The sequence below is a fragment of the Apis mellifera genome, linkage group LG14 (assembly GCF_003254395.2).
Source record: "Apis mellifera strain DH4 linkage group LG14, Amel_HAv3.1, whole genome shotgun sequence".
Lineage (NCBI taxonomy): Eukaryota > Metazoa > Arthropoda > Insecta > Hymenoptera > Apidae > Apis > Apis mellifera.
In genome coordinates, this window is record NC_037651.1 from 817,480 (window position 1) to 842,572 (window position 25,093).

Here is a 25,093-nt window from a genome sequence, read left to right on the forward strand (position 1 = left end):
TAATTTGTAGAGGTCTGCGAGCGATAATAATAAAGAAATAATAATAAAGAATAATAAAAGAATTTCTATGAGGTATTTTTCAGAATAAGTCTGTTTATAAATCCCGCGACAATATATTTAAATTAACTAATTTAAATATTAATTTAAATAATTTGATAATATATATCAATTAATTTAATATACTTAAGTATAATATATTTAAGTATATTAATTACATGTATAAATATATTAATTACATTATTACATGTATAAATTACATATAATAATAATAGTACTAATAATTACGCGATACTTGTATCACGTAATTAAAATATTAAGATAAAACTGAAAGACAGTTATTGGAATATTATCGTTTTTATATATTATCTTATCAGGTTTCTTGTATTCCGCTTTGAGGATAAATCGAATGTGAAAAGAAAATTTATTTATTTAAAATTATAAATTTTGGAAAAAATTTGTTAGAAAATTATAAAAATCATATTATAATTGAAAAATAATGACTTATAAAAGCTTTTTTTAAAAAATATTTTATTATAGTTTCTTTCTTTAATAGATTCTATTAATTTATTTTGAAATCATCATTATTTCAAATAATTATTATTGTTTATAGTATTCTAAACATTTATCGAAGATTTTTAGAAGTTGTAAATTGCAGTAAATTATAAGATATTATAATTAATATTAAAAAAATTTTATTTTCTATTTTTATTCTTATAATAAAATTTAATTTGGGACAACAGAATTTAAAAGCATTCTGATTTTATTATGATTTTAATCAATATTAAAATTTTTGATAAAGTGTCAATATTCTTTTATTAATTTTCTAACCATTTTTCAGTATTGATTGCAAAATTCATCAACACAAAGTTATTAGATTAGTAAATGAAATATTTGATTTAATAAAACATTTTTATGTTATACAAGAATCACTATTCTTAATGTTGATATGTATTTATAAATACGTTTTAAATTTTTCATCAAATTTTTCTTCATATCTATGGTATAAATTTTAAAGTATATTCTAAATAAAATATAAATATAATGAAAAACAATAAATACAATAATAAAAACAATATAAAAAAATAAAAACAATAATAATTAAATTTAATTTATTTCAATTTAGTTCATTTCACAATAAATATAATTTATTATCATAATTAATTTAATAACAATTTAAATTGAACATTGAATATTGAAAAATTGTTTGAATTTGTTTTTAATTAATTTATATTTAATAAAAAATTTATTAAATTTACATTTAATAAAAAATGAAATTTGCAATTTTTCATTTATTCATTATTTTTAAAAAAATAATTAAAATTTTTTAATATTATTTATTTCTTCAGTTTAATATTTATTTTTCTGAATGAAATTTTCTTATTTTTTTAATTATTAACTTCAATTGTTAAAAGAAGTTTTGTTGTTTCTTAAATTTGTTTGGAGATAAACGTATTTTGAGAAAAGAACTATCGTTATTTCGAATAATTGTCATCGTTTATAGCATTCCAAGCAACCATCGAAGTTTTAGAAGTTGTAAAAGTAAATTATTGAATGCTTTAATTGGTACAGAAAGATTCGATGCTTTTGTTCTTTTTATTCGAACAATTCCAAAAAAGGCTAATCTTGTTTATAAAAATATTTAAAAATGCTTAAATTATTATAAACTTAATTATTTATAAATATTGTTAGAATTATTGTTACATTTTTTAGAAAAGTATTTATCAATATTTGATAACAGAATATATTTCTATTTAATGAAAAGTTTTTGACCAATTGCTACAACAATTTTTTGTAAATCAAATTTTTGCAAATGTTAATTATCAATATGATATAAAATAAAGTAAAGTAAAAAAAAGCAAAACATTAATTGCATATATAATATGCAATAATATTGAATAATACAATATATTTAATGTTAAGATATATATAAGGTAAAAACAAGTTGATATAAAAACTTAAAATAGAATACATATATAATATAAAATAATATATGTACATATAATATAATATAATACATATTAAATACGAAATATTTTAAAAATAATTATTTTTTTTTATATATATTTTTTTTCATAATAATAATATTTTTTTTTTTTGAAATTTCTCTCAGTTAAATATTTCTTTATAATTATCATTTTATATTTTTATTTATATTTTTTTTTATAAGATGACATATAAATTTAATCTATTTTGGAATTATTTTTTATCATGTAGATTTAATATTTTTCTTTATTCATTTTTTCTTATTTATATTTCTTTGATTTATATTTATATCACAACATTTAAAAAAAATTATAATATATTTAATGAATTTTGTATTATGTTTAGCGAAAATTTTTACCAAGATTAATAAATAATAAGTAAATAAAAATAAAGAAAATTAAAATGACAGAAATTAATTTTTAAATTAAATTTTCAAGTGACAGAAACTATTTTTGCTAATCTGATACTGTAATTTGTAAATAAATATTATTTTTTTTCACTAGAAATATTATAATATGAAAGTTTAAAAATAATATCGTTTTACTATAATAATATCGTTTTATTTGCTTTTCTGTTATCAATCAATAATGATACTTTTTTTGTCAATGTCTAAGAAATAAATCGAGTTTCGTTCACGATCGTTTTCATCCAAAAGAAGAAACAAGAAACATCCGATATAAAACCACGACAATCAGATTCCTTGCTTGATCTTCTTTTTATTAAACAGTTTTCTTCTTTTTGTAGCAAATAAGTTGCAATTGTTTCAAAGTACAAATATTGCACAGACTAAATTAAATCAACTGTTTATTGCAGATTTATTTTGAATTAAATTATTTTGCCAAATACATTTACATATTTTCGCTTCATTTTAATAAAATTCTCTTGTTCCAACTTGCCTTTATTTAATTCCCGTGTTTTATTCCATTCTATTCACATTTAAAAACCTGCGTTGCAAGCTCGTTAAACGTTGTACTTTTCACTGTTTTATGCATTTTATACATTAGTCTTAATTTCTCAAACTCGTTATTTTAATTATTTATTTATTTTTTTCTTTTATTGTTATTTTATATTTTAATACTTGAAACGAAATTACATATTTTTATTAAATATGTAACAACAATGTTTTAGAAAGTATGATTTTTTTTGTTTCATAACTAAATAATTGGAAAAAATTATTAGAAGTCAATTTATTCATCCTTATTATTTCAATTAATTATAAAAAATTATGTTTGAAAAAATAATTAATTATAACAAAATTTCACATTATAATATTTCACATTATAATTATTTCATTATAAATATTTTATTATGTATATATTATATATTTATTATCATTCATTAGTAATATTCAATTGTATAATTAAATCTCGTTAATCAATTTCTTCAACAGAAATCCTCATTTTATTATAATTATAAATTGTAATTTTTTCAACTATTTTTCTTTTCTTTAAACAATTAAAATTATATCTTTAATTCAATTAAATTATTCTTATTTTATTTTCATGTATAATTAACATATAATATATGTGAGTATTTGTAATCTTAAATCTATTATTAATAATTATAATACATAATAATAATACATAATTAATAATAATATGATGTATTATTTATAACATATGTAATATTTGTAAATATTTAATTTTTTTTTTAACTGCTAGGAAATACAAATTTAATATACATTTCAAAAATATGAGAATATCGATTAACTGGAGATTTCTGAAAAAAGTTTAAATAACATTTTTTCACAAATTAATTATGCATTAATCATCATATTTTAAATTATTCTTATATAATCTGGAAAAATGTAGATTATAATTAAAATATGAATATATTAATATATATATATAATTGTATTATTAATAATGTAATTAAATTCACACGAAATGATTCATATATGAAACAATACTCAGATATATTAAAAATTGTACGAATTAGAGTACAAAAATTTTTAATTCTCCGTAGACAATATGAATTAGAATTGTGGATAAATTCCATTATTAAATTTTTTCTAAAATGAATTTTTATTTTTATTGAAAAAATTTTAAATATTTTACTTAACGATACTAAACTTGTTTTATTTAATTTATTCAATATTTTAAAAAATAAAAGATTCAAGTTGCCTAGCATGTTTGAAATAAGTATAATTGCTCACAAATGAGAGAAAATGCTTAATAATGATATATTTCTAATATAATCATTAATAACATTACATATAAACATTAAAATTTATTACTTTCCTACTTAATTAGAAAAATATTGGAAAAAAAAATATTAAAATTTTAATTTCATACAAACGAAAATTAGAAAAGAAGAAGAGAACTTAACTTTTCTAGTGAACTTTTTACTTGTAAACTTTTCTGAATTAAAGTTGTAAACTTTCAAAAATTTATTGGACCGTGATAATTGTATTTTATGTTCAATAAAAGTAAGTTTAAAAATTCTGTGCATATATAATTTATTCTAAAATCTGATTAAAAATATATTTAAATAATTTAACTTAAATAAAATTCAAACATTTTTCTTAATAATATTTTGTTTCTCTTTATATAGATATTCCTAAAATGATTTATCTACAATTTCTGTGTGATATTTCCTGTAAATAACATATAATTTGCGAAATTCAAGAAATTGTTTATCCAATATCTGAAAATCTGAACGTCTTCTGAAATAAAATATTTTAAAAATATGAAATAAACTATTTTTATATTCTTAAAAGAAATATATTTTTGTAAATATCTTAATACAAAATTATAAGAACATTTCCATAGCTACATACATAGCATATATATATAGCATAAATAAAGGTATGTGTAAAAATAATTTAATATTATATATAATTATATATAATATTGTTAGACTGTTCTAAGTGACACAAAATGCTGACAATCCAACATTATACCAAATGACATTCAACGTATTATTAAATAAAAAAAAATTTTTCAGTTAATATATTTCTAGCGATTATATGTATTGCATACATCTGGAACATAACAAAATTATACTAAAATTATATAAAAATTTCATTTTTAATTCTTGTTGTCTTCATATCATTTTTACTATCATTCTATTGTTTGTATTTTTTGCTTTTGCAATTTAATCAATCTTTATTTTATAAAATTGTGTTTCTTGATTTGATTTTTCGTGCTCGAGTTAATAAATATCATGAGATATATCAGAATCCTCGGTCGTTGGTTCTATATCGACATTGTGTCGATTTCACTATGAGAAATGCATTTGATAACAAGGTTGCGTTAGACTATTTACGAGAATTTCCCTAGTATTAACTAAATCTTCTGATGATATTCAGGATCGAGAGCAGTTTCAACTATCATTGGTACGGAACTCCATTTATATGAATTTGTCGAGAGATGAGCACGTTCACGTAACCAAATTATTTATATAATAGGATTTCATCTAATTCCTCTACTGGCTATGATTTTTCATTCAATTAATAGAAATTAACATTCATATATACAAAAGAATTTTATGAAAAATTTTCTTTAAAATATATAATAGTATATCAAATATTATGAATTTAGAATTTCTATTTTACATATATAATAATAACTGTAAATGAATTAAATGCTTGATGAATCAATTTTTTTAATTTGTATTGTAGATATATAATATATTTCATATATTTTATATATTTCATATATTTCTGATTATACTATTCATATAAATAAAGTTATGCTTGATAATTTAAATAATAAAAATTCAATTATTCATAAAATCAAATTTTTATGAAACATATCTAAAAAAATGAATTTAAATAGAGATTTATTCTAATATAATATAAAAAAAATATAATATAATAAATAAATATAATCTTATATCATATATTTAATATAATATATCATGTATTTTGCAAATTTTTATATATTGAAATAAAATATATATTTTTATAAATAAACTAATCAATTTTTTTTGAGAAAAAAACTGAGATGCTAGAGATAACTTTTTCAAAAATTTCCCAATAATTTCTAATTTTTACACATCTTATGTTCCTTGAATTTCTATCTATTCTCTATAAAATGTAATAATTTCATTTTATTGCAAGATCAATTAAATATAGAAATATGGATTATCTTTCAATTGACAACGATTCAATTTTCATTAGGCTATTTTAGATATTTTTACTTTATAATATATATATTTTCACAATATATTTTCACAGATTAAAAAATTTTAATTTTAAATTAAAAAAATCATTCTTCAGCATCTTAAGTGAATCTTTTGATATTAATTTATATATTAGATATTTTAAAAGAAAGTAATAACAGCCAAATTAAATTGATTGTTAAAACGTCTTTTTTAGATAGTTGCATATTACAAAATAATTTATTTCAAGTAAAAATTTCATATATAATAAAAGAATATAATAAACTAAATTATATTGTAATATATCTTCAATTTTTTTTTTATTGAATATAATATTTGTTTTATCACATTCTTTAAAGTTTAACCATTTTCACATTATTTAATCATGTATCTTTAATTACACAAAATTAAATCACTCTCTCCTTTTTCTTTATCATTCAACATTATTATCTCACAAAATTTATAAGTCATTCTATTGATATATATATGACATTTTTCGATTTTTTTTCACAAACGAAGAGTATAGAGTGTTTAAATATGATTCTCTAAATATCTTTCTTAATTGTGAAAGCGCATAAAAAGTATTTTATATATATTTTGAATATATTTTGAAAATATGTATTGAATAATATTAATTAATATTTTTGTTTTTTTTCAATTGTTTTTAAAAAGTTTTCTCAAATATTAATTTTAATTTATTTAGAATTTAAGATCACTTAAAGATCATATTATAATAAATATTTAATAAATATCTAAATATATTTTTTCATGAACTGCGCAATGCAATAATTCAAAAAGTATGTAATATTTAAAAAAAACATATAATCATTTAATATTATTCAAATTACATATAAAATATTTTTTCGCGTCTTCACGATTGAAAAAGAAAAAATTCTGCTACACTTAAGTGAGATATGCGGTAAAAGAAACGTCACTTCATTTTCCCGACAATTATCAGATTCGCATTTTTGAAATGAAAAAAAGAAAAAAAAAATGGTGGAATAAATCTTGAGTTGCGCTGTCGCGTAAAATTCTCGCTCAAAAGCTGCTGTCGACAAGTCGGAGCGCAAGTCCAATTAGAGCCGGCCGGTGGGAGATCGTATCCCAAAGGCATGAAATTACAATAATTAGCTCGATGTTGTCCAACCTCTCCTCCTTCAGACTTTTAAACCTCTTTTCCGCGCCACGTCAAAAGTGCACAGGTAGGAAGGAAACAAACGAGTCAAACGACAACAACGGAGATAGTGAAAAGAAGGAGAAGAAAGGGGAAGTTAAGAGGCGGGATAATGAAATAAGAGGTACGACACTTTTTAGTTGAAGAGGAGAAGGAGGCATCGAGGTAAACTGCGCGACAAAAGGATAGAAAGGAGGAATTCCGGTTCCAAAGATAAGCCTGAAGTCGAGCCGTGGGATCTTTGGAGAAGGCAAGCTTGACCTATTTGTCTCATAACAGAGGTAATAGGATCGGAAAGTATTATAAGTAGAAGTGACAATCGCCGTGGGACAAGCGGAGTGGTGAGTGGCTGGGGGTAAAAGTAAATTGATGGTGGCGGCATTACGTGGAAATAAAAGCGGGAAATAAACGTTCACTCGGCAAAGAATAGGAATAAAATTCTGTATTGAGTCTCGAACGGGAAAAGAGTTTCGTATTATTGTAATTTAAGGTTGGCATTAATTCTCGAGTAGCGATCTTACATTTCTTCTTCACCGTTTTTCCTTTTCGAGAAGCTGGATAAAAATAGTCTGAATTTTTTTTTCTTTTGCATTTCATCTATGATGATGCAAGTCATTTTCATACGTATATACGTAGAATTATTTATACTTTGCAAATAAAATGGATAAAAAAATATTTATAATTCGAGAAAAATTGAGAAAAATTGAAATTATCTAGTAATAGTTTCTATGAATCTTGAAAATATTGATTTTTTTTTTTTGAAGCTTTATTTCGTCACAAAACAAGATTGTTTTAATCTTGTTTGTTTTAAACTTAAAATAATATCTTCTTTATTTTTAAGAAATAAGAGGAAATTGTACATATTCGATGTATTCTATGTTGTATATGTTCTTACATAATTTTAAATATTTTGTATTGTAAATTTTAGGAAAATTGTTGATATCTTAAGTGAAAAAATGATTAGAATGATAAAATTGCGTTAAAATATAAAATGCCAACAATGAAATTTAATTAGCTAGAGTTATAAATCCTAAAAGATAACTTACAATAGTGAAATACTTAAAGTATAATTCAAGACCAAGTAAATAAAAATATGTTTTTCCGATTAAATATTTTTCAATAAAACTTAAAAAAAAACTAGAACAATGTTGTTAAAATTAGGTCAAATCAATAAATTAAATTTATTGGGTTGTTATGAGATAAATCGTTATTGTGTTATATTCAAAACAATTATTTTATGGGATAAATGTATTTTATAAAATATTTTATTTTTTTATTAGATTGATTCGAAACTTAGATTTAGGAAATATGAAAAAAATATAAAAGATATAAGAAAGATAAGAAAAAAAATTTATTTTAGAGAAGAAATTTGAAAGACATTTCACATTTCTATAAAAAATTTAATCATCTATATATTTTTTTATATATTAGGGTGTCCTATAAGTTTTTTTTGATACGAAATAAATAGACGATATTTGTCGTTTAAGATTGATTTATTGTATTATATGAACCGTTTTACTCTATCATCTTTTTTCATTTCTCAGGAAGCCTCATTATTTCTTTTTTCTAAAATTATTGGAGTTTATTTGCAAAATATTCCTCGTGATGCGTTTTTATTTTGCTTACGGATTAGAATCGTTTATCATGGAGAAAATTTTTTAATAACAGGAATTAGTAGTCGGATAGAGCAAGATCTGGGGAGTACAGAAAATACAATGTCTCAATCAAACTGTAATAATCTTTATAGTTAATGCAACATGCGGTTTTGCATTATCGTGATGGTCTCGTCGGTTTGCCAATTTTGACCGTTTTTCTGCTATGACGTCTTTCAAATTTATCAAACTGATTGCAATATTTTGCAGAATTGATGGTTTTACTTTGAAAAAAAGCTCATAGACTACATCATAGACTAATTCCATTAAATAGGCAAAAGAACTTTCTTCAGATGAAGTCCAATTTCGCAACAGTTGAAAGTCTATTATTAAAAACATCTCTAGTGACAAATCTTTTTAAAAATGATTCTCTTTTTTCTCTATATATCATATAAAAATAAATAACCAGTTAAGTCATTTCTAAGGTAGTGCGAAAAAAACTTATAAGACAGTCTAATATACTTATAATATATAGTATATTCTTATTGGAATGAAAAAATTGAATTCTCGAATATATGTATATAATATTTTTTATAAATAGCGACATTCAAAGCTATAATAATTTTTATTTATTCCAATTAACAATATATGATAATTATATATTTAATTTTAATGAAAATTTTTAACATTTATTTGTTGTAACATATCTTTGTATGAATACAATAAATTATATTGTAATAGATTGTAACAAGCATTGAAAAATTAATCATATACATATAAACATTTTATATTTGCTACCACTTTATTACGATTAATATTTCAAAATATATATTCTTACCGGACCTTGTATGTGATGTATGTGATTCACCCCTAAAAATAAAATATTATATTTATTTTTCCCTGTTAAAAAATTTTTATGTAATTATAAAAAAAGGCAAAAAAGTGCAAATAATTATTATAAAAGAAGATCATACTTCAAAAAAACATTGGAAAACACTGATATATAGCGATCTTAAATAAGTAGAAGAAATAAGAATCTCTGTATATAAATATTAAAAGTAGATTTAATGAAATATTTGAAAATATTGAATAAAATGTTCGATTCGAAATATTGGGTTGGCAACTAAGTAATTGCGGATATCATTCATAGATGGCTCCAGTTGAATTTTGCTGGCGTAGTCCAAATGTAAAACACATTTTGTTATTTGATAGTTGGCAATTCAGCTGTCAATCAGTAAAAAAAATTTTTTGATCGGTTGCGTAGTTTTCGTTTGGCGTTCGATACATAGGTTCCTTACGAACTAAAAGAAAAGCATTTAACGCAACGCATTAACAGCTGCGATTTGCGTAATGAAAATGATCCATTTTTAAAACGACTGATAACTGACGATGAAAAATGGGTTGTTTACAATATCAAGCGGAAAAGATGGAGCAGGCCATGTAAACCAGCTCAAACAACATCAAAAACTGGTATTCATCAAAAGAAGGTTGTTATCAGTTTGGTGGGATTACAAAGGAATTGTCTATTTTGAACTCTTACCACCCAACCGAACGATCAATTCTGTTGTCTACATTGAACAACTAACGAAATTAAACAATGCAGTTGAAGAAAAGCGGCCCGAATTGACAAATCGAAAAGGTGTTGTATTCCATCATGTCAATGCAAGGCCACACACATCTTTAGTCACTCGGCAAAAATTGGAGCTTGGTTGGGATGTTTTGCCACATCCACCATATAGTCCTGACCTTGTACCATCTAATTACTTTTTGTTTCGATCTTTACAAAACTCCTTGAATGGTAAAAATTTCAATAATGATGATGATATCAAATCGTACCTGATTCAGTTTTTTGCTAATAAAAACCAGAAGTTTTATGAACGTAGGATTATGATGCTGCCTGAAAGATGGCAAAAGGTCATTGATCAAAATGGGCAACATATTACAGAATAAAGTTATTTAGTTCCATAAAAAAATTGTCTTTGATTTTCTAAAAAAAATCCGCAATTACTTAGTTGCCAACCCAATACTTTTTACAATTCATATTTTTTTGCTATTTAAAAATAAATTCTTTTTGATAAATAATTTATTTTTTTTTGACATTTGTTAAAGGAGAACCAACTATAATATTAAATACAATTTGACTAAAATGAAATTTAAAGAAGAATGAAAGTTTTGCGCTCAATTTGAGATACCAGAAGTGTTCGAATGCTTCATCGGGCTGATTTATCAATTTCGTATTTCTATCGAATATCGATATCGAAATATCAGAACGACGAAATATTAAAACAAATCCTTTTGTTCCTTAATATAATCTGTACGATCTCTACGCTTTTTAAATTATTTATAATGCATTATTTTGATTTCACATAAATTTATGTAGAACATAATCATATTTCGAATTCGTAATTATATTTTATAAAATTTTATATATTTTAATTAAAATTTATATATTTTAATTAAAATAATTAAAATTTTAATATTTTATAAAATTTTCTCGAGAAATTAAGGAAAAAATATTAATTGATTTTTTGTAATAAATTATAATAATAAATATATTATAGAACTGGTTAAATATTTAAAGAAAATTATAATAGAAATTATAATTGCAGTTTATTTACATGAATGAAATTTATATAGTATATATTATAAATATATAGTATTTATTTTGATTATTATCTGAATTTTGCTGAACTCCTATTATCTAAATTATAGTTTAATATTATTATTTCACTTATATTTTATAATATATACACTATGTCTTTATAATAATTAGAAATACAAAATGAATAAAAAATTTATTATTAAGCAATTATTGTATTTGCAAAATTTGTTTCCAAATTTCTAAGATTTTATTCAAAATCTTTGAATAATTACTTAATTTTAGAAATAAGATAGAGAAAACAAAACAAATCTAAATTGTTTACAAAAATTTATTTATTAATTTATAAGTAATTAATATATAAAAAAACACAAAATATTTCAAAGTTAAGATTGATATTTAAAAAATAATAATATTAATAGATCTTCATTTAAATTTAATTTCTGTATTCATAATTGTATTCATAAAAATTTCGATTTATATAAGCATAACAATTTAATAATTATATTAATATATTTATATAATTAATATATTAATATAATTATATTATATAATAATTAATTTGCCAAAAATATTTTCAAAAACATTTTCAAATCTTTTGGAATCGTGAAACAAAATATGAAATATTGATAGAATTTATAATTTTATTGTATTATATTCTACTATTAAACATAGAAATATTGGATATATGATACTTTATTTTTTCACATAATAATATAATTATTTCCATCAAGTGAGATAAACAATGAAACAATTATAAAATAAAGAAAATTCGTGAGAACATTTATAAAAAAAGTTTCTTTTGTTAAAAAGAAAACACGTAATACATTAAACTTTTGTCGCGCCATGAATAAAATGTCTTATTACGAAACAGGAAGTGTGCACGTTTCATCCAAGATGCTAATCTAACGCTGACGCGAACATTCCGCGGAAGTTGAGAATTTTACGATATTTAATATAGGTAATAAGCTACCTAGGAAAGTTCGATAATAAGCTGTTCGTGAAAAGTTTGGATGCTGTGAAAGATAGTTGTCTGTTGCATTATATATTGATAAATCCGTGAATATGAGCGATTTATGGCGGCAACCGAGGCATTATTCCTCTTTACAAACGCATAAAGATTTATTTTTATCGAATTTATATTTTAATTTAAATAAAACATTATTTAAAAATATTAATTGCATGAAATATAAGAATATATTAATATATGTATATTCTTGTTTTAAACATATACAACGGTTCACAAAACTTTTGAATTTAAATTTTCTTTTTAAAAACATTTATGAATATTAATAAAATATTTATAAATGATTGCGGATATATAGAATATAATAAATTATACAAATTATACAAATATGTATAAGTCATAAAACGTTTTTGAAATGTTCATAAAGACAAATAGATATGTCTCATTCTATAAACTTAAAGTAACTTAAATTGTTTATAATTTAATAAATAAGTCTCAATCAATATTTTTCTTTTAATCTTTAGAATCAAAAGATATTCTTATATCAATTATATCAACATCCTATAATATAATGTCAATCATTTTATATATCTTTTTCATCGAAATATCATGTGAACGAAATTCTTTTAATAATCAAAATTTCATTTTTTGTTTTCGAAATATTTTATAAATGATTTTCGTAATGATTATGATAAAAAAATATTAATAGACTAATATTTTTAATCGTAAGATGTTCAAAGTTTTATCATTATTCTTGTTGACAAAAAATTGCTTTATATATAATTATTATTCTATAGAAAAAAGTTTAGTATCGATCAACTTATAGTTATATGTATTAGTATAATATATATATTAACTTCAGAATTTTATAATTTTAGAATTAAATGAATCTATAAAATAATATTCATATATTTTCACGAATCATTCAACGTCTTATAGGACATAAAAAAAGATAATTCTTATTTTTAATAAATATTTTTTATTCGACATTATTAATCCATTTATCACCTATATATTCATTGTTCTCTCTCTCTCTCTCTCTCTCTCTGTCTGTCTATGAATTATAGAATATAATATTATCTCTGAATCGGAATAAAAACTATTTTGTTGATTATTTTCTTTATTTCTATTTTTTTCTTTCAAATTTTTTCCTTCACCTTTTTTTTTTATTCTCGCTTCTCTGAAAAATACGAGGCGTAGTAAAAATTTCTCCCTCGACTGTTATTATCTTCAATTGAAAACTAGATCACGCTGCAACGAATCGTAAACAATATTAAAAGAATATGTTATGGAGCGAAACGTAAATCTGTGATATGCAATATCGGGATAATAAAAGGGAATGGAATGCGGTATCGCGCCAGTCTGCAGTTTTCATTGCTTTCTATGCCTTTCTCGGTTAAGTGATATACATGATTAAGTGAATTCAAAGAGATTCACGCTAACATTATTATAAAATTTTTATTTGAGTAGAGAAAATATGTAGAGAATATATGACAGTGATGTAGGATATCTATTTGATTATTCGATATAGAAAATTTCTAGAGAAATCATAGACAAGTAAAGAGAAGAGAAAAGGAAATTATCAATCTTTTCTTTCACTCTAGAAATATATTATGTTAACTAAAGTATTGAAAATACAGAAATTACGAATTTTATAATTTTTTTGAAAAAATTCCAAGATAATTTGAATTTAATAATTAAGATTAACAATTTAATCTTAATTTAATAAATCTTATTCTTTTTAATTTTTCATGTCCGATATATGTGTTTCCTTTAACCAAAAATAATGGAATATATCATAAAAAGTTGAAATTATAAATTAAAAAAGTGTTTTAAAGAAAGTCAAAAATTTAACTTAAAGAAATATAAATTACTTTTTAATAGGAAAAGAAATAGTAGAGAAGATTTGAAGATGAACTTTTAAGTGAGATTATATAATTTTGAATCCGTTAATAGATTCTGAGAATTTTTTAAGAAAGTACTTGTCGAAAAACTATAGAATATTTTTATCATAATAGAATATTTTTATCATCATATAGATATTTAATATCATAATCAGAAATACAATATTCTGAAAATTAAATATTATAAAAAATAATAAATTATAATATTTAAAATTATTTATAAAATTATTAAAAATTTTAATATTTTAAATTATTTATAAAATTCTTTATCTTTTCTAATCTTAAACATTGAAAAATAAATATAAATTTCTGTTTGACAAAGTGTACGCGAGTTTTCATTATAAAAATAGTAATAATATAAATTGCATAACAGAATTTTAATAAAAACGAATGATTATTGAAAAATATTATAAATTAAAATAAATAATTCAAAAAAATCTTCATTATGTTATTACCATATGTAGTTTAAAATCTTAATAATTATTATCATATTATTAGATTATCAGAATGATTTATAAATGTATATTTACATATTTAAATTTATAAAATAAATAAAAAACGTATTAACATATGTCTTGTATATAGAAGAAATTTCAATATAAATTAATTCAAATATTAAATAATTACAATAACATTATTAAAAATGTGTAACATTAATAAAAATATATGTATATAGAATATATGTATATAGAATATAGGTAAATATAATTCATTTTGTTATAGGAAAAAATATAAAAAATATATTAGAGTTAAATAGGCTATTATACAAATTTAAAAAAATTATTTAAAAATTTTAAAATAAGATTTAAAGATTTAGAAAATTAGGTTAAAATTTAAAAATTTTTAAATTTAGATTAAGATGTAAAATTTTAGTTTAGAAATTGAATTAAGATAAGATTTCTTTGAGAAAGAATATAATTTATCATGATTATATACTTAAATATTTTTTTTTAATTTTTTAAGATTAAATAATTTATGATTAAATTAAACAAAAGATTGTCACGAAAAGATAATAAAAAATAATAATAATAATAAATGAAATAATTTTTCATTCACGTTTAATATGCATTGAAAGAATTAAAGATAGTCTTTTTATTTTTATCCTTTTCTTTGCCTTTTCAGTCAAAAATTTGGCTCTTGCATGGAAAAAACCTTGGTGTTTTTGCAGAAGATATGACTTTAATTAAACCGTGGAAGGATTTCGCGTGAGTTATTTGTCCCGTAATCTAGGTATCTTTTGCTATGAAAGAAACGAAGAGTTCTGGATATAGAACGAATATGCATTGCATTAAATGCAGAATTAAGTTTCTATTCTAAGTATAATATAAGTATAATAATTTCAAATTTATTAATTATCTTTCCATTAATTTTCTTCAATAATATGGAGAAAAGGGTATAAATATGAGATATCTATAAATATAAGATTTCATTTTTTTATATAAAACTTTAGAATGCTAATAAATAAGTGAAATTTTTTGAAGATTTTCATATGGAATATGTTCATATCAATGTATCATGAATATAAATGTTATATATTTACAGAACTTTTTATTTTTTTACTTTTTTTAAATAAAGGCGAAATCAGATTAATAAAAATTTGGACAATAATATAAGATTTTTTTTTAAATAGTGGAAATATAGTTGGAAATTATGTTAATAATAGAAGGGTTTCATTAATGTATAAGCATAATAGATATATATATATATATATATATATATATATATATATATATATATATATATATATATATATATAAATACAATGAAATAATTTATTTCATTTTACAACAAATAAATTCTGTTTTTTCGATCCGCACAATCACGATAAGTCAATAACAGCATTAATTCATCTTTAAAATTTTTACATATTTTATATATCTATCAATTTATTATTTCACTTTTGATTATTATATCATAAAACACGAATATTTTAAATTTTTTTATTAAAGAATTTTTATTAAATTATAATTATTAAATATTTATTAAAATTACAATTATTATGATTCTGCTTATTTGAAAATCACAAAATAAATTAAAATAATTTTTATTTTAAGCGCATGTCGAAATTTTTTATTATAGTCGTTAAAACATTTCTTAAACAAAAAAGAGATAATTATTGATAACAGTTACTATCAAAGAATATTTTAGTTATCATATTTGAAATCATTATTAAATACTATATATACTATATACAATACTATATATAAGTCAAAAGTCTTTGGTTTCTCATATTTCTATTCTATTTCATACAATTTATACTCATATTTATATTTCTCTCTATATTTTTTTAAATATAGAGAAAAATATAATTAAATTTAATATTATTTAATATTATTTAATATTATTTAAATATGTTATTCTATTTTTATGCAAAGAACATAAATATGAAATATCATAAAGACACATAGAATCTTAAGTAGATACATAAAACGTTGATTAATTGGTAATATTTCGAAGCGTAAGTAATTAATTGCAGAAGAATCAGGTATCGTGGTACAATATCGCGAAACTGGCATGAAATTATTTCCATAGAATTAAATTAAACGAGATTTCATTTCACTACCGTGTACAGCTGTCCGAAATTAGTTCGAGAGCATTTTACAGCCGGCTCCTTTCGCTACATGGAAACTCGTTCGCGTCACTAGACTTTAATTTTTTAACTTCTTGAAATAAACGCAGTCGAAAAAGCGTATCTTGATAAAAAATAAAAGAATGAGTGGAATGATTTCCTTTTTTTTTTTTTTTTTTTAGGAAATTTTTGTATTCGTTGAACGAGAATTCAGCATTCTCGTTCAACGAATATAAAAATTATGCAGATAAAAAGAATTTGATAACTTGAAATGTATTGAATGATGAAAGCTATGCATTATATATATGTTACGAAATTGAATATTCAATTATTGAATATTCAATATTTCATGATAGTCAAAAATATAAAATAAAAAAAATTAATTATATTTATTTATGAAAGATTGATTGTTAATAATTAATTTCAATATATTTTAATAATTGTCATTGTTCTTTATATATATATGTATAACAAATTATTTTATTTTATTATTTAAAATTTTAAAGTGATATTTATGATTTAAATATGATTTAACAAAAAGATTTTGTGAAAAATTATGTTTGTGAGACTTAATAAGAAAAAGTGATAAAAAAAAGTTATATAGTTTATAGGAAACAAAAAATTGTGTTTCAATAATTTAATTGATAAAAATTTAAATTTAAATAATTAATGACATTGATTAAAAAATATTTAAAGGTTATTGAAATAAGAGATTTTTATTCAAATTTTTATTTTTATAAACATCTTAAATAATAACAAGCACAATTTTGTAATCACAATAATTACTTAATGGATTAATTTCTTTATTTACTTTGTATTAAAGATAAAAATATATTTTCAATTATATATTTATAATATTTATTTATAATAAAGACATTTATATAATGAAATGACGTTCAACGATAGCTTAATAAGAACATAACTAACGTTTAAGTAATCAGGCATATTAAAATATAAAATTTCATTTGCATAAATAATATTCATATTGATTATTATTGAATTTCATATTATTCATATTATCGAATTTCATTTATTCATTGATATAATTGCACAAAATAATAAATGGAAATATAATAGTCAAGAAAAGATGAAAAAACCGCACCATGTGTACACGTACCTGTTAAACACATAGAGCAAAATTAACTTTAGAATTTTAAGTTAAATATTTTCGCAAAGCAATGCGAACGCTTTGAATTCTTATACTGATAGTAGGTGAGCAAAGAAGCGTAGCAAAATATTCCACGAAGCTGCACACGTTATTTAAGAATATAACAGACTTTAAATGAATTTCAAGTATGAAATTCGCGAATTTTTAAAAATATTTCCATAAGAGTAAATTATATTATTATATTATTATATTATTATATTATTATATATTATTATAATATTTGAATAACAATTTTTCTTAATATTTACAAAATTAAATAAAAAACCAGAAATATTAAATTAATAGCAGAAAATGACTTTCCTTATTACAAAATCGATTTTCTGCTAATTTTTCTATTAATTCGAAATTAATTATCAAATGTAATTAATAAATAATATCGATAATTAATTTTTTAATTTAAATTTAATAAATTTTATGTAAAAAAATGATTTAAATTAAATATATTTTTTTTAAACTTGTGATCAATTATTGACCAAATTCATGAAAAATTTAAAAAAATTCATTTCTTTATTTATATTTGTATTGTATTCCTTGTATGACTTGTATGACATTTACTAAATTAATTTCGAATATTTGATTATCTTATTTTGTAACTTATACTTTAATATTTCTTTAACTTTAACTGTTCCAGTTCTTGGATAATTTCTCGGTTTCTCTTCATATCTTTTTCTCTACCCCGTTTCGGAACTTTTTCCTACTTTTCTATATCTTAGTTTCTTTAATATCTTCGGCCAAAAGTTCCGTCCTCCTAATGAATCGATTTTCTACTTTCTTGTCGTGCTTGTCCACCTACTCTTTTATTCTTTTCCGATCCACTTCATCTCGTTTCTTTTTTACCTTTTTCATATTTTTTCCTCACAATCTTACATTTCTCTCCTTTATCTGTCACAACTTTAGAAATTGTTTCCGCCTTCCCGATTTCACATTCTCACATAATTCCATGATTTATTTCGTTTATTTCATTTTAATTTTTCTCGCGTATTTCACGTCATATTTCTTCCTTTTTTTTTTCGTTTTAATTTCGTTCATCTCTCTTCGATTTTCTTTTTTCGTTTTTTTTTGTTTTTTGTTTTGGTATTTTATTTGCTTCCTCTATCTATCGTAACGAGATATCAATTCAAAGCGAATGAGAGGAGACACGAGCGTGAGTTCGATTTCAAGTCAACTCTGTCACATTTACGTGCATGCTAAGTGCATTCGGTCGCACAAATGTAAATATCGATAGCAAAATGCATCGATATAGGAGGCAAAAACATAGGTTTATGAAATTCAGTGTGCCTTCAGCGTGAATATTTTATAAACGGGTGCGAAACAAATTCGCGACTATCCATTTTTATTATTTTGAAAACTTTGTTTCATTTGATAAAATGGCAGGTGCTGATATTTATTCACTTGAGAATATTTTTTTATTATATTTATATAATTCTTAATAAATTTCTTTTGTCATTATTTATAGTTTGATTATTATACCTTATTATAGTTTATTATAATTTAAATTATAATTTTATTATTTGTTCGAGAAGTTTTAATTAAATTATAGAATTCAATTCAGAAATAAATAGTCAAATTTTGATAAAATATTTTAATTTTTTCAAAATGAAAAAATCATATAAACATATATGAATCCGAAATTTTTTTTTATTTATCGAAATTTTGCACGGATAGTGGTTGCTTTAGTTTATTTCACATTTCAATAATTTAGAAATAATTATTTCAAATAATGCTATTTATTATTCGATGATATATATGATATAAATGATATATTTCAATTGAAATTATGTTCTTTACTTGATCAACTAAATTCAAGCCAAAGAAAATGTATATTTTTTAATGGAAAACTTATTTTTGAAATAACAATATATATTAATAAATATAATAATAATCGTAATAAATGTAATTGTGTTTATTAACAAAAAAATATATATTTGATGTTGAATATTAAAAAACTAATTATTTCCGTCCATTAATTAAAAAATAATAGTAACAAATAATTTAATTCGTAAAATTAAATAAATCATTTAATGCAAATTAAATTTATTAATTCTTTGTATGAAATATTTTATTTAATGGAATTATTTATAGTATTTTAAAAATAAATTATTTCTAAATAATTTTAAAATTATCAATGTGATTTTGAAATAATCAATTTGAAAATTCTTTAAAACATTTTCATGCTTATCATTAGTTTTACTATCTTTCTTTTAAATAATCATCATCCTGTTTTTATATGTTATTATAAATTTTTATAAGTACAAATATAAATACTTAAACAATGTATATATTTAAATAAATTTTTAATGAAAATATCAATAAAATATATATATATATATATTTATACAATAAAAATATTTTGTATTTATAATAAATATATTCACTTATCAAAAAATGTATTTGCTATAATAGATCAATAAAAGTATTAATTAAATTTTAAAAAAATTCATTAATAAATTTCAATTAAAATTCAAACAATGTTTTCAAAATTAAATTGATTGAAATAGATTTTTTCCCGGCAAAACGATAATTATTATTTTAGTAAATAGTATTAAATATTAAATTAATTCGTAAAGAACAAACAATCATTGTAATTTACATCATTACATATATTGCGAAAAAACAAAAAACCAGAGAAACGTATGCAATATTATCTGTGCAACCAATCGTATCATAATGGTTTATTTTGTGAATATTTTTATTAAGTCAAATGTGAAAACATATTTGCTTACGTACAATTTTAACTTTATATTTAATTGATTGTGAATACATAATCATTACATTATATAATAAATATTGTACATTTATTGAGTTTTACATGTATATTTACAATGAGAAAACTTCGATCATTGTAATTTCGATCAAGAATTGTTTTATATTTTTCTTTCGGATCTGCACAATGTCCAGGTTCACTATGGTTGGATAACAATAAGTATGGCGATATTTGTTCACTAGCTATACTGTGTTTATATAAACAAGTTGAGAAATGGCCATACTGTTGTATATATTGGTATGAACACATGCGTATAGACAGAATTCAATGTAATAATACCAAAGCAGAAAGCATGATCCTTTATCAATTATATATAAGATAAAAGATTTTCAAAATCTTACTCTCGATAACATGTTATAAAAAACATTAAAATTATTCGATGTTGATACAAAGAAAGAGAGAAAATATCGTTTTTTAAAATTTATTGGTTTTGTATATCTTGTTTCTATATCGATCAATTTCGACAAAATTTTCAGCATGTATTTAACTGATATAAATTTACAAAATTTATTGTTTAATTTTTTATTTCAGACTTAAATAAAATTGTTAAAAATGATTTTTTAAAAATTGTTTTTTTTGCGATTGAATTTTTAAAAAAAATTTTTTATATGTTATGTAATAATTATTATATTTCTCAAAAAAATTCAAATCATTTAGTTTAATGTTTTAAATAATTATTGTATTTTAAAGGCTGATCTAATATTTTTTGCTATTTGTTGGTTGTAACAAATAAACTTCATTTTTTTCTCTCTTATTATCTATGAAACGAGCGAAATCGAAGAAGAATAATTTTATCAACAATTTTCTACCTCTCTAGAATAATTCATTTTTTGAGAGTTATATTCAGGCATATTATATTTTGTTAAAATATTGTGAATGTTATCTTTTGTTAACTATCTCGAATCGAAGAAAATCAGTTAGTAACAACTAAGAATATGCGAAATCGAAACCGTGATTCTCAATCTTATAGTCATCTGAATGTTTTCATTGCGCATATCCATCATATGTTGCGATTTATAAATTACCATATAAAAGAAAACTTATTTAGAACTTTTGAGCCGCGTGGAATAGAAACTTTTAATAACTAAAATAATTATATTGCATAATCTATGTATAATTTAACCTAAATTTTGAAAATAATTTCATACCTCATGCATGTGAATATAAAAAAATATAAAGATAATTATTATAAAATAACTCTTTGTTAAATATACTTTTATAAAAAGCAAATAAAATGAAAATATATTTTCCATAAAAAATATGATTACCAAATATAATATCAAAAATAATTGAGGGTTTTACAACGAATGAATAATAAATTCATTTTATAAATTATTAATTTGGAAAAAATTATAAATATCGTATGGTATAAGATAAATGAAGATATCATTTTAAAAACAAGAAATTTTATCTCAATATTTCTTTATGCAATGTAACTAGTTTCTTATTGAACATGGTTAATATAACGATTGGTGAATCTTGATTGATTTAAATATATAATGGATATCGATTGTATGTGTATGCCTAGAGAAACATTCATTTCATGAGATTCAGAATTATAATTCAATTGGTTTGCTGTCGATATTTCTTCGAATCGAAGCTGATAAAACATGATGAAACAAATGAAAATATTTTCTCAACTGTAAAGTTCGTTTTTAAAAATATAAAAGATGTGTTTTTAAAGTAAGATTCATTTGCAAAATGAATAAGAAAGAAAATAAATAAAAAAAAGAAATGATTTTTTTAAATTAAAATATATATATTACTTTTCTTCATAAGATTTCAATATATTTTTTATATTGTGTCCTTAATTTTTTCGTTTTAACATTGAAGAAATCTGTTGTTAAAACCTTAATTAATTAATTATTAATCTATTCTTTGATTTCTTTAATTAATTTAACGTGAAATTCTAAAGAATTCGATATATAAATTTAATATTATAAATTGACGATTTCCTCGAATTTTCGTAGTAATTTTTTTCATTAAATTATTTATCACCATTATTAATCGATTACTTCGTCTCTCGTCATGAATACTTGTTTATCTTTATCTTTATTGAAAATAACATCGTTATCTCATTTTAATATTAATTATGTACAATCCATAAATTTTGTCTATTAATTTTAACAGATTATTGTTTTTTGCATTAAAAAATAAATAATTGCACAAATAGGCAGATAACTATAACTGATTGGCAGGATTATTTATTGCAGCAATCATATTATATTATTAACATGATTTATTTAATTACATTTTATATAAATGCGAATCTAATTAATAAAAAAAGTTTTTATTATATTAAAAAATAATGAAATAACCAGAAAAATAATTGATTAGAAGAAGAAAATATTATATGATTAGAATCTCAAGCTTTCTTACTTTTATTCTCTTGAATAATCTAATGATAATTTTGGAATGTATTTTATTTCAAAAAAAAGCTGCTTCGTAATTCAATAAGAATTGTGCCATGAAATTTGATATTGCAATGACTAAATATAATATGACATTATGTAGGAATTTATCAATTGTTTTGTGAAAGAGTGATTAAATACATAGCGAATCAAATTTTCGTGAATTATTATTGTGTGAAAAGAAGCCTATAGAATCGAACATTTATACGATTAAGTTAATAGTACAATTTCAAATGAATGTGAATCGGATAAAAGCAAAATCAAAATTCCAACAGTTTATCTTCTTATTCGACACATTTGAAACTCATTCCCATATTCTATTTCCAAGGATATCAATGATTGGAATAGCCACTATTATGGTTGTCATATGTAGAATTACGAGCATTGATAACATTTTTCTCTGTTAGAAATATGTATTATAGTGGAGCAAGTCATTTTGATATTTCGTAGTAAATCAATTTCTATCGAAATGTTTGATAATAGAGACAATTTTATTAGAATCACTTATTCTAATATTCATTATACGTGTAATGAAAATAATAGAAAATCATATTGATAAGATATTATTGATTTAAAAAAAAATTATTTTAAATATTTTTAAAATATTCTGACACAAATAAAAAGTATTTATATTAGGTCTACCGGAAAGTTCTGTTCGTTTTTGGAATAAAACAAAATACAAATTTTTTTTACCGCCAATTAACTTTATTGAATAATATAATTGCCATTATTATTAATAATCTCTTGCCAGCGTGAGGGCAATTTGTATATCCCATTTTTGAAAAATGTTTCATCTTTTGAAAAATTGAACCAGTGCTTGTTTGATATCTTCTTCATTTTTAAATTTTTTGCCCGTCAAAAAATTTTGTAAGGATAAAAATAAGTGATAATCAGAGGGTGCTATGTTCGGGGAATATGGTGGGTGCGACAGAATTTTCCAGTCTACTTCTGCAATTTTTTGACGAATCCCTAAAGCAGCGTATGATCTGGCGTTATCGTGGTGCAGTATGATGTCCTTCCTATTGAACATTGCCTCCTTTTTTGGACCGCTGTCTTTAAATTATCCAGTTGTTGACAATACTTCTCCGAATTGAGCTTTTCGTTTGATTTTAAAATAATGTATTGGTCCTCGAATGTCCCACCATATACACAACATTCTCTTATTCAGAGTCAAATTTGGTTTAGAGATGGAAGGGCTAGGTTTTCCGGGTTCACAATATGCCCTTTTCCTTACAATATTGTTGTATGTAATCCACTTTTCATCCCCAATTATCATCCGGTTCAAAAAGGACTCGATTTTGTTCCGAGCAAGCAGAGATGTGCATATGACAACTCGATCATCCAAATTTTTCTGACTTAATTCATGTGGCACCCATCTTGAATATTTCCACACCAATCCTATCTTCCGAATATGGTCAGAAATGGTTTGTTGAGCTGAATTAAGCCTTTCTGCGATCTCCGATGTTGTCAGGGGATCTTGCTCCAACATTGCCTTAACAATATCGTCGTCAATAAAAGATGATCGCCCAGAACGTGGCTTATCAGAAAGGTCGAAATCATCTGTTTCAAATTTTTCGTACCATCTTCTGCATGTCCTATCAGAAACTGTACCTTCACCAAACACTTTCAATAAATTTCTACATGCTTCTGTAGCATTTCTTCCTTGTTGAAATTCGTATAAAATACAGTGGCGTAAATGAACTTTATCAGTCGCCATGGATATACTATCGTTTCACACTTAAGACTAATGTGAATCAACTTTATTATAATTTATTTGCTACATCAGTATGTATACATTAAGCGATAAAAATATAGAGCCGAACATGCAATAAATAAACATGTGCTTATAGATTCGGAC

General features: G+C 21.7%; 1 protein-coding gene across 2 annotated transcripts in view; it reads right to left on the minus strand.

Annotated features, from left to right (window-relative positions):
• The window catches only part of LOC725840 (lachesin-like), a 179,032-nt gene that overhangs the window by 66,893 nt on the left and 87,046 nt on the right, over positions 1 to 25,093 (minus strand). Inside the window, exon 3 of one of the 2 annotated variants that reach the window (XM_026445142.1) lies at positions 9,697 to 9,723. The exons of the other annotated variant lie outside the window; for it this stretch is intronic. Coding sequence (XP_026300927.1) covers positions 9,697 to 9,723 — 27 coding nt within the window. The remainder of the gene's footprint in view (positions 1 to 9,696; positions 9,724 to 25,093) is intronic. 2 annotated transcript variants of the gene reach the window in all.